Here is a 13,006-nt window from a genome sequence, read left to right as displayed (position 1 = left end):
TAGGCATCTGTACAATGGGCAGCCACGAGTTCCCGGGGAAGGAGGGCGGAGTCAGTGCAAACCCAGATGGGGAGCCCACCCAGGGCCCGGCACACAGTAGGTACACAGTCTCCAGGTACGCAGACTGCTCCTGCTGAGGATGGTGAAACCACGTCGCCCCCCACACAGACAATTCCCTCGGTATTTCACTCCCTCCTGTGCCCACAACTCAAAGGCTCTTTTTGATTTTGGCTTTTTTTTTTCTCCCCCTCAAAACTAATGGGCAACACATTCTCCCAAAGAGAAACTCAGCAATTTGGACGACTCCAGCGATGCACACAGACTACCAAGGAATCTTCCCCTGGTCCTGGGGGAGGGGTGGCGGGCGAGGGCCGAAGACAACCTCAGATGTTAAGCGTTATCCAATTAAGCTTTAGCTAAACAGCCCAGAAAGATGAAATTTGGAGGCTGGCAAAGTGCACTCTGGGAGTGAAACTCTCAGCCTGGGCGGGGGACCCCCTGACCCATGGAGCCGGCATTTGGTTTACGTTTCTGGAGACAGCCCTCACCACGCCCCCGGTGCCCCCCAAAAAACGCCTTCCAGGCTGGGGTTTGCACTGCCCCCGGGTCCCCACCTTGGCCCAGCCCGCCTGGGGGCAGCCGCCGCCGGCCCCCCGCCATCCCGGGAGCCCACCCCCCACCGCGGCGTCGTCTGTTACCTGACAACTGACACTGGCATCCAAAGGGGGCCGCAGCCTCCGTCTGACCCTCACCCTGAGTGCCGTCGCCCGAGAGCGGGCGCGCCCCGCAGCACGGCAGGGAAAAGCAGGGCGGGAGGGCGCCCAGCGCGCGCAGAGGTGGCGTGATCACGGATGTGTGAGGGTGGGAGGAGGAGGCAGCGATGGGGGCCATCGCTGGCAGCTGGGCAGGCCTGCACGGCCCTGGAGAAAAAACAATAGAAAAGACTGGTCAGTGGAGCCGTGGACGGGACGGGGCCGGGGGCGGGGCGGGGCCCGGGGCGGGGGACGGCGGGCCCCCGTCGAGGGGAGTGCGCGGCCCTGCGGGGAGGGCGACTGGGGTGCAGGGCAGGGCGGTGGGCCGGGCGTGGGGCAGGGTCACAGGGGGAGGCCTACTTCTGCAGCTGCCAGGCTAGGCCGTCTTGGGGCCGGGACCCCTGACCCGGGAGACCTAACGCAGGGCTTGGGCAAATAGGGGTTGCCAGGCCCCCGCTCCCAGGAAGGAAGCCCACGCGGGGGCTTCTGGAGGAATCTGGAGCAGGCCTCATTTGAGGGTTTGGTCCCGAAAATCGGGCCACCCCCCTCTCAGAGAAGAGAGAGCTCAGAGCCACCACTGCTCCCTTGGGTCCAGCCGTTTTTGCAGGCCCCAGACATAGTCCCTCCACCTCTGAGCGTCTGGGCACTGGCAGCCTCCCCCTGGCTTCCCTTCAGCCCACAGTCCTCTGCGACCCTGAGCACCAAGCACACAGCGTCCTCACAGGCAACTGCCCTGCCAAGGCTTGGAAGACCCCTTCCCCTGAAAACCCTGGCACTGCCGAGCACCCCTCTGAACGTGTAGGCCTGGCTCGGGGCACCTTCCCAGGTCTGCCAGCGGCACACACAGGGCCCAGGGCCTGGGCCACCTCACCCCTGCCCACCACACGCCCCCACCAGCTCCTGCGGCTCCCTCGGCTCCCCAGCAAGGCCTGCGATTGATTTGGCCGTTTATCTTAAATAGCGAAGAGACCACCAGGGCAAAACATTTGTGTGACGCTCTTGCCAAACCCACAAGTGAAGAAGCCCAAATTCCCTGGGTAAATAACTGAGCCGGGAAGCATCAGAGAGACAGAAAACAACAGCAAGAGGACGGATGGCTGGCTGGGCTGACTCTGCGAGGGAAGCTGATCGCTCTGCGGCCCCCACTCCGGGTTCTGCAGCGGGAGGTCCCTGCCAGCCCACTAGGTGCAGGAGCCTGACAGGCTTTATCTTGATCGTTCTCCCAACATGCCCACAGGGCAGACTTAGGACACTCATTGCACAGATGAGCAAACCAAGGACAGACACCAGCAGCCAGCTCCACCCAAACCCCGTCCTGCAGGGAACCAAAACCTGGCTCTTTCTCTGTGCCCCTCGCTCTCCAAAATGTGCGCTGTCCAGGGTTCGGGCTTCAGGGCTCTGAGAAGACCTGGGCTTGGGGGCTGTAACTGCTCTCCAAAGAAAAGGAAGCTAAGGGCACTGGAGCCCCTCCAGCCAAGAAGACCACGTACAGGCTGGGCCCTGGGCCCGGGGCGTGGTGAGGACCCAGGAGCAGTTCCAGGCGCAGATGCTGAGCAGAAGGCAATGCCCCAGACTTAGCGCCACACCCTCCGCCCTGGAAGCCTGCCCTGGCCAAACCTCATCTGGAATCCCCTGGCACTGCACCCTGTGTCTGCCGCTGTCCACTGCAGATCTCCTTCAATCCCTCCATCGGCTCTCCCTGCAGACCACAGGGACTCCAAACACCTCCTCACAGTGGCCTTGTGTCCAATACCTGTTGTCAACTGCCCTGTCACTTAGCCTTCCCAACCACCTTGCTCAGCAGGGCTGACCATCCCCATTCCACAGGGAGAAACTGAGGCTCAGGGAGGTCTGGGACTCGAACCCAAAGCCTGGAGGTTTCCCACCTCCCTCTGCGGCTGCCGCTAGGGTGCGGTGACTAGGGAGCCCCAGGATCCTGGGAGGAAGGTCAGGTGAGGGGAGGGGAAGACTGAGGTCCAAGGGCTCCATCAGGCCATGGGAGGCTATAAGAGGCCAAATCCAGGCTCAGGCCCTCAGGATTCTGGATGGGGCTGTGACACAGCCCCCACCATTTATCACAATTGAGACACCAACAAGGCCACCTCGGGGCCTGAGAACAATTTTCCCAAATGCGGAGCCACAATGTGGCTCCGTGGGGAAGAAAGACTCAAAAGCAGGGAGAACTTCGCCACCCAGCCACACTCTCTCCTTCTGGAAAGGTGCAGGCTGAGCCAGTCTGTCAAGACAAGTCGCACAAAACATGGTGCTCTGCCCCTCAGAACCTCCCAAACTCAGGTGAGCAGGGGGTGGGTTGCCCCCAGAAAGGCCTCCTGATGAACTCTGACCTTGCAGAAGTCCACCAGCCCCAGGGCCAGCAGAGGGGTGGGGGCAGGCAGTAAGGGTGAGGGGCTTCAGACCCCAAGCTGCCCAGGCTTGCTGGGGCTGGCAGAGGAGAGCCTCTGCCCTGGGGGAGGTCCTTCCCTTGCAGCAGCTTAAACCCTAACCTCTGTCCAAAGGTGGAAGCCGAAGAGGCCTCTTCCGAAGCTACCATAAAGCCAAAGGTGGTGAAAGAAGCCAGACACAAAAGGCCACGTATCGTGTGACCCCGTTTACAGGAACTGTCCAGAGCACGCCAATGCTTGTTGCCAGGGGGGCAGCGGGTGGGAGATGCGGAGTGAGGCTAACGGGTACAGGGTTTCTTACTGGGGTGATGCAGTGTTCTCAGACTGATTGTCGCAATGGTTACACAACTGTGAGATACGCAGTAACACCTGCGGAAGCCAGAACTCGTGTAAGGCAGAAACCTGTCAGAGAAGGAAATCGCACACATTTGCCACCAGTGGAGAATGATAGAAAAGCTGTAAGACTGCACCCCGTCAAAGGCAGAAAACTCGTGAGACCTGGAAAAACAAGGCAGTCATGTCGAGTTCCGGCTCTCACAGGTTTCACTGCACTAAACCAAACCAAAAACTCCACTCCCGTGGGGTTGACTCTGACTCACAGTGACCCTATAGGACAGAGTAGAACTGCCCCACAGGGTTTCCAAGGAGCGGCTGGTGGATTCAAACTGCCAACATTTTGGTTAGCAGCCACAGCTCATAAGCACTGTGCCACCAGGGTTTCCAACTGGGGATCCGCTAAGTTGTCCACTTTAAAATGATTAAATGCGTGAGTTTCACGTCATGTGAATCTTATCTCAGTGAAAAAGAAAAAAGACTCCAACGTCAAGACTTGGTCTCTGGGCCTCCGCACCTGTCCCGGGCCCTCCACGTGGGACAGCAGGGAATCCAGCACCCGAGAGAGCAGCCGAGACCCGGTGACTACAGTCTGCACGCCCAGACACCGGAGGAGGACGCTTCGGGAGCTTGGAGGCACGGGACACAGCTTCAGAACAAGAGAGACCTGGGTTCAAATCCTGGCCCTGTGACCAGGGAAAGTCATTTTCTGAAAACCTCAGCTCACTGCCTTTAAGGGAAGGGGCACAGCCACCTGTGCCAGAGCCTGCATCTAGTAACTACTCAATAAATGGTCACCATCATTCATCCTCAATTCTACATCACAGACTGAGAAAGTCTGCAGAGGGGCTGTGTACCTAGTAAGGCACCCCACCAGCCCTGCAGGTCTGTCTCCTAAACACATGCTTTCCCCCAAGGTCCACACCATTCCCTTCTGGAATGCTAACAGGCACACGTGCAGCTGGGTACGTGGGTATGACACCAGGCAGACCACTCAGCCTTAGGTGGGGTCCAGGGGGCTTAACAACGAAACCCCACTGCTGTGCTCTCTTGTCACGTAAATCCATATTGGGAACATTAGTGGTTCAGTGGTAGAATTCTCGTCTTCCACGTGGGAGGCCCAGGTTTGATTCCCGGCCAATGCACCTTACGCAAAGCCACCACCCATCTGTCAGTGGAGGCTTGTGTGTTGGTATGATGCTGAACAGGCTTCAGCAGAGCTTCCAGACTAACAGAGACTAGGAATAAAGGTCTGGTGATTGACTTCCAAAAATCAGCCAACAAAAAGCCTATGGATCACAACATTCCTATTCCGTTGCGCATAAAAATAATAAAAATTCCGTTGCGCATAGGTTGCCATAAATTTGGGGCCAACTCGAGGGCCGCTAACAACAAGTTCATCTTACTTAGGGAAAATGAAATAATACAGATAGTATCTCATTAAAGCCTAGTAACCTTCCTATGAGGCAGCCATGACGAACCCCCACAAGGAAAGTGCATCGAGAAGTCACCCAGGACCTCCTGATTTGGCGGAGTCAGGGTCTGCATCAGTGGCACCAAAAAAAAAAAAAAAAAGTTCGTAACACAACAAGCCTTGATGGCTGCTAATCAAAACCTTGGCAGTTCGAACCCACCATCAGACCTGGTGATCTGCTCCCGGAAAGACTGCAGCCTACGAAGCCCTACGGGGCAGCTCTCCACGGTCCTACAGGGTCCCTATGAGTCGGGATTGACTCCAGGGCACACAACAACAAACAAAGCGCCTAAAATGCTTCTCAAGCTCCGAAGCAGAGGATCAGACCCCTGCCAGGCGCGTTCATCCGCCTGAGCCTTCCACCAGCGTCTGGACCGGCTTCCCTCCAGGGCGGCCTTACAGGTGTTGCCGCCTTCCTCCTCGCACACGCGCACTGCAGCGCCCGGGAACACGCCCACCTGCGCGCTGCAGACACAAAAAAGCCCCGCAGAGGCCCGGGCCGGGGTGCAGGGGACCGGGGCGAGCGCTCCCAGCGCTGCGTCCTCACGGGGTCCCCTCTGAGACAGGAGGCTCTCCAGTTCAGCGTTGCTGGCGGGGCGTGGGGGGCCGCGCCGGCACAGGCCGTGCAGGAGCGGCTCCCTTCTCCCCACCGGGGCCTCTGAGCGGACCCCCGTTTTAGGCCAAGAACTCCTGCCGGTGCTGAGCAATGAGTCATAGATCAGGGACGCCTGAGAGAGGGACCCTGGCTCGGAAACCTGACAGTCCCCGCGCCCCCTCCCCCCATGCCAAGACATTAATTCTCACAAGTCGGAGAAAATTACTATGCATGAATGCAAAAAGCATGATCAGGAGTAATTAACATGGCTTCATATGCAAATTTTATTAATGCAGCAGTACAAAGTCATTATGCAAATGAAACTTACGTCAACTCTCTTGACAAATATTCATCTCTGAGGCTCAAGTTTCTCCCTTTTATTTATTTATTTAATTTTTTCCCTCTTCCTTTTTCGGCGAGGGGGAGGAGAGGGCGTGGGGGGTGCCGGTGGTCGCTGCGGTGGTGGTAGCCACGAGGACTGCTGGATAAGTTTGCAAAGTTGCTTTTCAACCAGAGAAATTTATTCTTGCATTGTTGATTTTTGGGGGGGGGTGCGGGTGGGTTGTTGGCAGGTAGGAGACAGCTCATAGGAGAAGGGGGAAAAAATTAAAAAAAGCTCTGGGCAGCAGGCAGCCAATCAAAACGCCAGCGCCTGTAATGAGGGCGATTGATGGCTGTGTGGCTTTTACTGCAGGGGTAATGAACTAGAATCCAGTCTGAGGAGGGGGAAAATATGAATATTCATGAGACTGCGCTCCTGCCTTTGATGATTAAAGAAATTTTTAATATTCAAATAAGCGCTTGCCAAGTGATTAACAAAGAACAAGCACGCAGAAATATGGAAATGGGAGCCGCGAAAAATTTGAGAGGCACACAGGCTGGGCAGGAGAGGCCGCCCCAAATTTCATCAACAGGATAGGCAGATAACCCAATTCGCACGCGGGCAAATAAAAACAGTCCTTTCTGATCCGTTAAATATTTGCCAGCTACTTGGTCTTCACGGTGATAAAAATGCTGGGTACAAAGAGGAGGAGAGAGAGAGAGAAATAGCGTGAAGTCCAACGCACAGCTTACATCTAAGAGTGGTTATCCTTATCCTAGCCCACCTCCACCCACCCCAGCGGGAGGATCAGTCTGCTAGAGAGAAGATGGAGGTGGGCCCGTGCAGGCTGGAGACCCAGCCCTTGGGGTCTCCGCCTGTCGTGAGAACCGTTTGGCAGTGATGCAGCCCCCGTCTACACATCCTTAACGTGTGGTCATTTGTTGCTCATGGGCAGGCCAGAGTTCAAAGACAGGGAGCTGTGAGGTCTAGAGGGGAGAGGGTGTGATCCTTGGGGTACATGACCTGGGAGGCTCAGGGCTTCCTCCTGGCTCAGACTCTGGGATAAATGCATAAAGGAGAAGGTAACAGGGAAAGCAAGCCCTTCAGGAGATGTCGAAAAGACTTAGACCTTCAACATCTGGCCTGGCCTGGCCATCCTCAGGGCCAGAAACACCACAGGGATCAGCTGCCACCGAGGACAAGTCTCTCCACCAACCGGGCAGGCTTCATTAGCTGTTTGCTAAGGCTACATTCTCCTATTTTAACAGCTCCACCATGGGTTCACACTGAAGCACATAATAACTGTATTAGCTGGTAAAATGATCCTGCAGTTAAAATACATCTAATTAGCAGCCGATGACATCCATTTTGGCAATTTCCTATTTGAAAGAAGCAGAGTGCTACCTTAAATGAGGCAGGCACCGGGTGCTCACCCCGACAAGACCTACCCTTCACATCATTTGTCTCTTTCTCTACACCCCCCCGCCTTTTTTGGGGAGTGGGCAAGGAGGGAGTAGGGAGTGGCTAAGGCAGCAGGAATGGAGAAGACCAATATCAACTAGCCATCTTTGCTGCTCATTTTCAGAGCCACACCGGTCTTGGGGGCGGTTACTCAAGAAATAAATTCCTTCATTCCACAGGTATTACTTCATTTCTGTTTCTTAGATTTTCATCATCGAAGTCTGGGAACCAACAAAGAGACTAGACCTTGTTTTTCATTTGGTCATAAAAGTAAATAAACAAATACATAAAATAAGCAACAAAGCGAAAAGGGACATCCAAGGGCTTATTTAAGTGAACACCGGAAGTTGTCGCAAAAACCTGCCAGCCCAGGGTGCCTCCCAGACAGACCCAGAGCCTGGGTAGGGGCGTGGCATGGCTGGGCTAGCTGCACCCAAATGCTTTGGGAGCTGGGGCTCCCCAAGTCCCCCTGCACCCCGGACTCTCATTCCACGTCAGCAGCACTGAAGGCCACCGCCATCTCCAGGTGCCTGCTGCACCAGGTTTGGGCTCGGGGGTGGATATGGAAGTGTCCCTTTTAAAGGAGAGCAACAAAAAGGGAAAATGAGGTCATCATGCTTGGCAGAGTACAGGGTCAGCGGTAAAGAGGAAGACCCTCAACGAGATGGATTGACACAGTGGCTGCAACAATGAGCTGAAGCATAACAACGATTGTGAGGATAGCGCAGGACCGGGCAGTGTCTTATTCTGTTGTACATAGGGTCGTTATGAGTCGGAACCAACTCGATGGCACCTAACAATAACAACAGCAAGGTCCATGGGCTGGCACAGCTGTGTGTAGAGTGTTCCCTCAGAGGCATTACAGGGAAAACAGAAGAACAGTTCAGATCCACAGCCAGCCTTTACAGGGGCTGTCCACTGCAAGACAGAGGCCTTTCAGGGGCTGGGGAAGGTGGGGAAGAGCCTGTGGGAGAGCCTGCCTGGCCTCATCCACCGCCTAGGCCCTGCTAGACTCAGGGAGGTTCCCCAGGGGTGGTGGGCGGCAGGAAGAGTCGACAGGTGAGAGGTGGACAGGCGGGGGGCCTCCAAAAACATGGACTTGCAGCCCCTCTACTGCCACTTCCCCAAAGGACCACCCAGAGACCCCTACTCGTGCAACACAGACCTACATGAACAACAGGGCATCTTCGCAAGCCCACACGAGAAGGCCTGGCCCTCGAGCCCAGCTGCCTTCTCACTAAGCTCCTCCCTCCTCCTGCTCTCCCAAAACCTGTCACCCTGAATCTCCACTTCCCCAACAGGCGACACATTTAATGCATCCCAGAAAAGGGAGCAGTGAGGCAAGGAAAGTCTCATGCCCCCCAACAGCACGAGCAAAGCCACTGCCTCCCTCAGCTGCATTTTGCAATTAGAAGCAGGCGCGCCCAGGCACCCCCCTTCGCCAGGTCCAAAAGCACCTGTTTCAAAGGCTGCCAACCTCGGTTTCCTCAAGATGTAAGCAGCTGAAATACTCCCAGGGTAGCAGATCCCTTTTCTGAACTATAAGCCAAGGAACCGTGAGGTTGCACCACAAACACCAACAATTCTAGAGCCCTTCCAGAAGGCCTGGGAGGTGGCAGAGAAACCACAGACACTGCTGGGGAGGAAGGGTGAGTCCGATCATCTTCCTCCAAGGGCTCGGGGTAAGGCAGAGGGAGCCTAGCAGCTGTGCCCACTGACCAACCAGTCCCAGCCCTGAGCAGGCATCCACAGGGGAAAACTGGCAGCTCAGGCTCCTTTCCTTGCTTGTCTCCTGGGGATATCCCTGACGCTATGTCACTGCTGGAATGCCAATCACTTGTCCCCCAGCTTCAGAGCACATACAGAGGTGCAAACGGCTCCTCTGGGTGACCTCAGCAGACAGGGTCCCCCAAAGTGGTGCCCACAATCCTGGAATGGGCAGGCCTGGGGACAACAGAAGGTGATGCCATGTTTCACTAGTCAGAGAAATGTGTGCACGCACATACATTACACACAGAGATTATATATATGCATGCATGCTCACACATGCTCACTCACACACACACACACACACACACACACACACACCAGCAACACAGACAGGTTAAAAATGCTGGTGGCATCCTCAGAGTCTAGAGGCCAGGGACAAACGAGAGCTGATGGAGCCTCTGAATGTCACTGGCAAAAACAGCTGGCTGGTACCCAGCAAAGGAGTATCCCTCGTCCCCTAATTCAGGCCTCCTGATCAGAATTATCTCGGTAGCTGCTTTGACCCTTAGCAGCTTGTGCCCTCAAGCCCAACTTGCTGAAGTTCCTTCAGTCGTTTTATCTTCGGTGGCATCTCATGCTTCGTAGTCTGCATGAAGGGCAGTGGCATGAGAAGCAGAGTCTGTAAACGAATGTCAAAAGATGGATAAATCATTTGCTTCCCAAACAGGAGGGATTTGGGAGGTAAGGTCAAGACGCTGAGGTCCTTCCCCAGATAGAATTCAGCGGTCAGGTTCCAATGACGACGACTTTAGCCAGGCATCCCTTAGACACTTGCTCATTCATTGACAGCAGAGCCAAAAAAAAAAAATTTTTTTTAATAAAAATCCATAATCAGGATATGTCACTTGAGAGAAGAAAACAAGGAGACGAATCTTCAAATTTGGAGCCTATGGTGAGTTTTAAACTAGGGACACGGTTTCTTTCCCATCAGCACCCACTGTGCCTGACCTCTGAGGGATGGCTTGCAAAGGCCGAATCTGGTGCTTGTCAGAAATCTGGTCTCCTACAAAATGTGTTTAAAAACTGGTGGGTCCAGGAAGTTGTTGTGGCTCCAAGGTCCCACAAACTCGGATATTGGCTGTTGCTCAATTGCCATGCGCAGAAGGCGGCAATGGAACACACAGAAGGGGGAAGTCAGAGCCGTGAGAATGCTGGAGATTCAGAATGAAAATCACACAGCACAGCCAATGAAAACAACAGACAGAAAACCGAGTCCCAGCAAGGAGGTACTGCGATGACTGAGCCCGGAGCAGCCAGGAAAAAAAGGGGACCGCAATTTTAAGTGCACACGGTGGTGGGGGTTTCAGGAATGCAAGCATCATCCACCTTTTTAAGACCAGACCATAAACTACCCAGGCAGTCAGAAAATTGCAATCTCAATGGCCGGCGGGGTTCCTGGTTTGGGAAGGAACAGTAATAAACTTGGCTACTGGAAGAAGAAAAAAAAAATTCAACTTGTAAGAAAAGGGACCGTGCTCCATCTTAAATTTATTTTTTGTTTTTAGTCGCATTTATCAAAGAGCTATAGTCAATTAATCGCTACTGTAATAAAGCATTGGGCTTATCTCCTGCAAAAGACCTTTAAAGTGTTAAAGTTATGTGACCCAAGCCATGGTGTTTTCAGTCACCTCATATGCAGGCAAAGGCTGGACAGTGATTAAGGAAGGCTGAAGAAGACCCGATGCATTTGAATTGTGGTGTTGGCCAAGAATATTGACTACACCCCAGACTACCGGAAGAATGAATAAGTCTGTTTTGGAAGAAGTACAGACAGAATGCTCCTTAGAAGCGAGGATGGCAAGACCACATCTCACATTCTTTGGACATGTTATCAGGAGGGACCAGTCCCTGGAGAAGGACATCATGCTTGGTAAAGTAGGGGGTCAGCGAAAAAGAGGAAGACCCTCAATGAGATGGATTGACACAGTGGCTGCAACAACGGGCTCAAACATAACAATTGTGAAGATGGTGCAGGACCGGGCACTGTTTTGTTCTGTTGTGCACAGAACCAACTCAATGGCACCTAACGATAACACTGTAATAAAAAATTCAGCTCTCCTCTGGATTTTGTTGCTGATAGAGTTGTTTTTTTTTTTTTTTTCCTTCTTTTCATTTCTTTTTACCTCTTTTCTAATGAACATATAGAATACTGAGGTTCAATGCTTAATATCACACGAGAACAAAATCTTTCCATGGCCTCTTTCTAAGCCGAGACTGAAATGTCACTGACTAAATAAAAACCGAACAGGCCTACGATTACTTTCAACAAAGTAGCTCCTTAAACTGAGTTTTCTGTACGCAGCTGGCATTTAATATACATATTGGGAGCCTTCTTTTCAGTACGGGTAGCCTTTGTCGGCAAAAATCACAAATTTCCTTCCAAGAGAGCAGTTCCAACAGCCACCTCCTTACTTATTTTTTGACGTGAAATCCATTTTCATCTCCTATCACACCAGTGGTGACTTGCAGTGCGCGCACGAGATTTGTAAAAATTAACACTTCACGGGATTAATTTAATAAAGATTGTTAGCACATTAACACTAGTAACGCAGCGCCTTACGAGTCAATCTAGCCCCGCTCCCGACGCCCCTGTAACAGAGGCTGACGTTCAGCTGAGGTTTATACCGCTATTTAATGTAATTAAAGAAACCGGCAGCACAGTCCTCAATGGAAATATCATTTCTATTGCAGAGTATTCCCAGTAGAAATTGGGGGAAATCAGAGCACGCCGACTTTGATTTTGTTGTAAAAAAAAAAAAAAAAAAATTTTTTTTTTTTTTCCCCGTGGCTGTCTCTGAAACAGAGCTGATAGGCTGGGCACCTCAGACTGAGCTGGCTGTAGAAGCCCCAAGAAGATTCTGCGATAAGAGAAGCCAGGTTTCCTGGTAGGTGTTTCCAGGGTTCATTTGCCACTAATAAAAATTATAAAAAAAAAAACAAAACCTGCAACCTCCGTTCAGCTGTAATTGCCCGGGACATTCTCTGCCCAAGCAAATGGCACCAGGAACCCCATCTCCATCAGGAAAATGACTTTTCAGACACCCCAGAACAAGACCACGGATAGCATCCCCTAGGAAGGCAGGCTTCCGGGGCTGTCCTTACAGATCGACAACGATAATGTAGCCAGGATGTCAACACCCTCCAAACCCAGGCTTTCACCAGAATTTGTAACCTCAGAGAAAATGCAGCCGAAGCTACTCGGGAGGCCTCACACACGAAACCAACATAAACCAAAAAACAAAATGAAAAAAAAAATAAAAATCTTTGCACCCTATCATCCAAAATGGCAGAGAAAATCAGGTCTTGGGACCGAAATGAGGGAGACCTGACTCAGCTCTCCGGCACCGGCCCTTGGAGCCCCCAGGTGCTAACAAAAACAAGCCCTGTCTCTAAAGCTGTCCTTCTCTGACACGCTCCTCCACTGTCGGGGTGGCTGGTTTCTCTTTCTCCTAAGTGGATTTTAATACCCTTATTCTACATCCTAATTTCTTTGAAAAAAACATCTGTGTCACTAAAAAAAAAAAAAAAGTCACTCTGTTTTTGCAATCCAGCAGCTCACTTGGCAGCGAGAAAGGCTGGCTGGCATTATCCTCTCGTTTGACAAAACTACTATTTCTGGGCATGTGCTCAAAAACAGGTAGGAAGCAAATGCTGAGAAATAAGGAAGTAAAAACAGCCAACAGATTTTTCGCTCCCAAGAACGCCAAGCATAAACATGATTTATTTAGCTGTGTTTAACATGTCTGTCCCTTACCCTAGGACAAGCCCACTCGGGTTTATGCAGAGGGTGGGGAAGAGGGGACAGGACAGGGGGAGAGGGGCATAGGAGTGGTGGGCAGTGCCATGCAGGTACTTCCTAAACCCTTGGGGTTCATAGTTTTAGAAGGAGAACCTTCT

At 52.7% G+C, this 13,006-nt stretch overlaps 1 protein-coding gene across 4 annotated transcripts in view; it reads right to left on the bottom strand.

Moving 5' to 3' along the window:
* Positions 1–13,006, bottom strand: part of BCL11B (BCL11 transcription factor B) — a 107,075-nt gene that overhangs the window by 64,054 nt on the left and 30,015 nt on the right. For 2 of the 4 annotated variants that reach the window (XM_003408866.4, XM_010588846.3), the window contains exon 3: positions 699–920. The exons of the other annotated variants lie outside the window; for them this stretch is intronic. In XM_003408866.4, coding sequence (XP_003408914.1) covers positions 699–920 — 222 coding nt within the window. The remainder of the gene's footprint in view (positions 1–698; positions 921–13,006) is intronic. 4 annotated transcript variants of the gene reach the window in all.

The sequence above is a fragment of the Loxodonta africana genome, chromosome 10 (genome assembly GCF_030014295.1).
Source record: "Loxodonta africana isolate mLoxAfr1 chromosome 10, mLoxAfr1.hap2, whole genome shotgun sequence".
Classification (NCBI taxonomy): Eukaryota; Metazoa; Chordata; class Mammalia; order Proboscidea; family Elephantidae; genus Loxodonta; species Loxodonta africana.
Note: the sequence above shows the minus strand (reverse complement) of the source record. Positions and strands in the feature narration are given on the sequence as shown.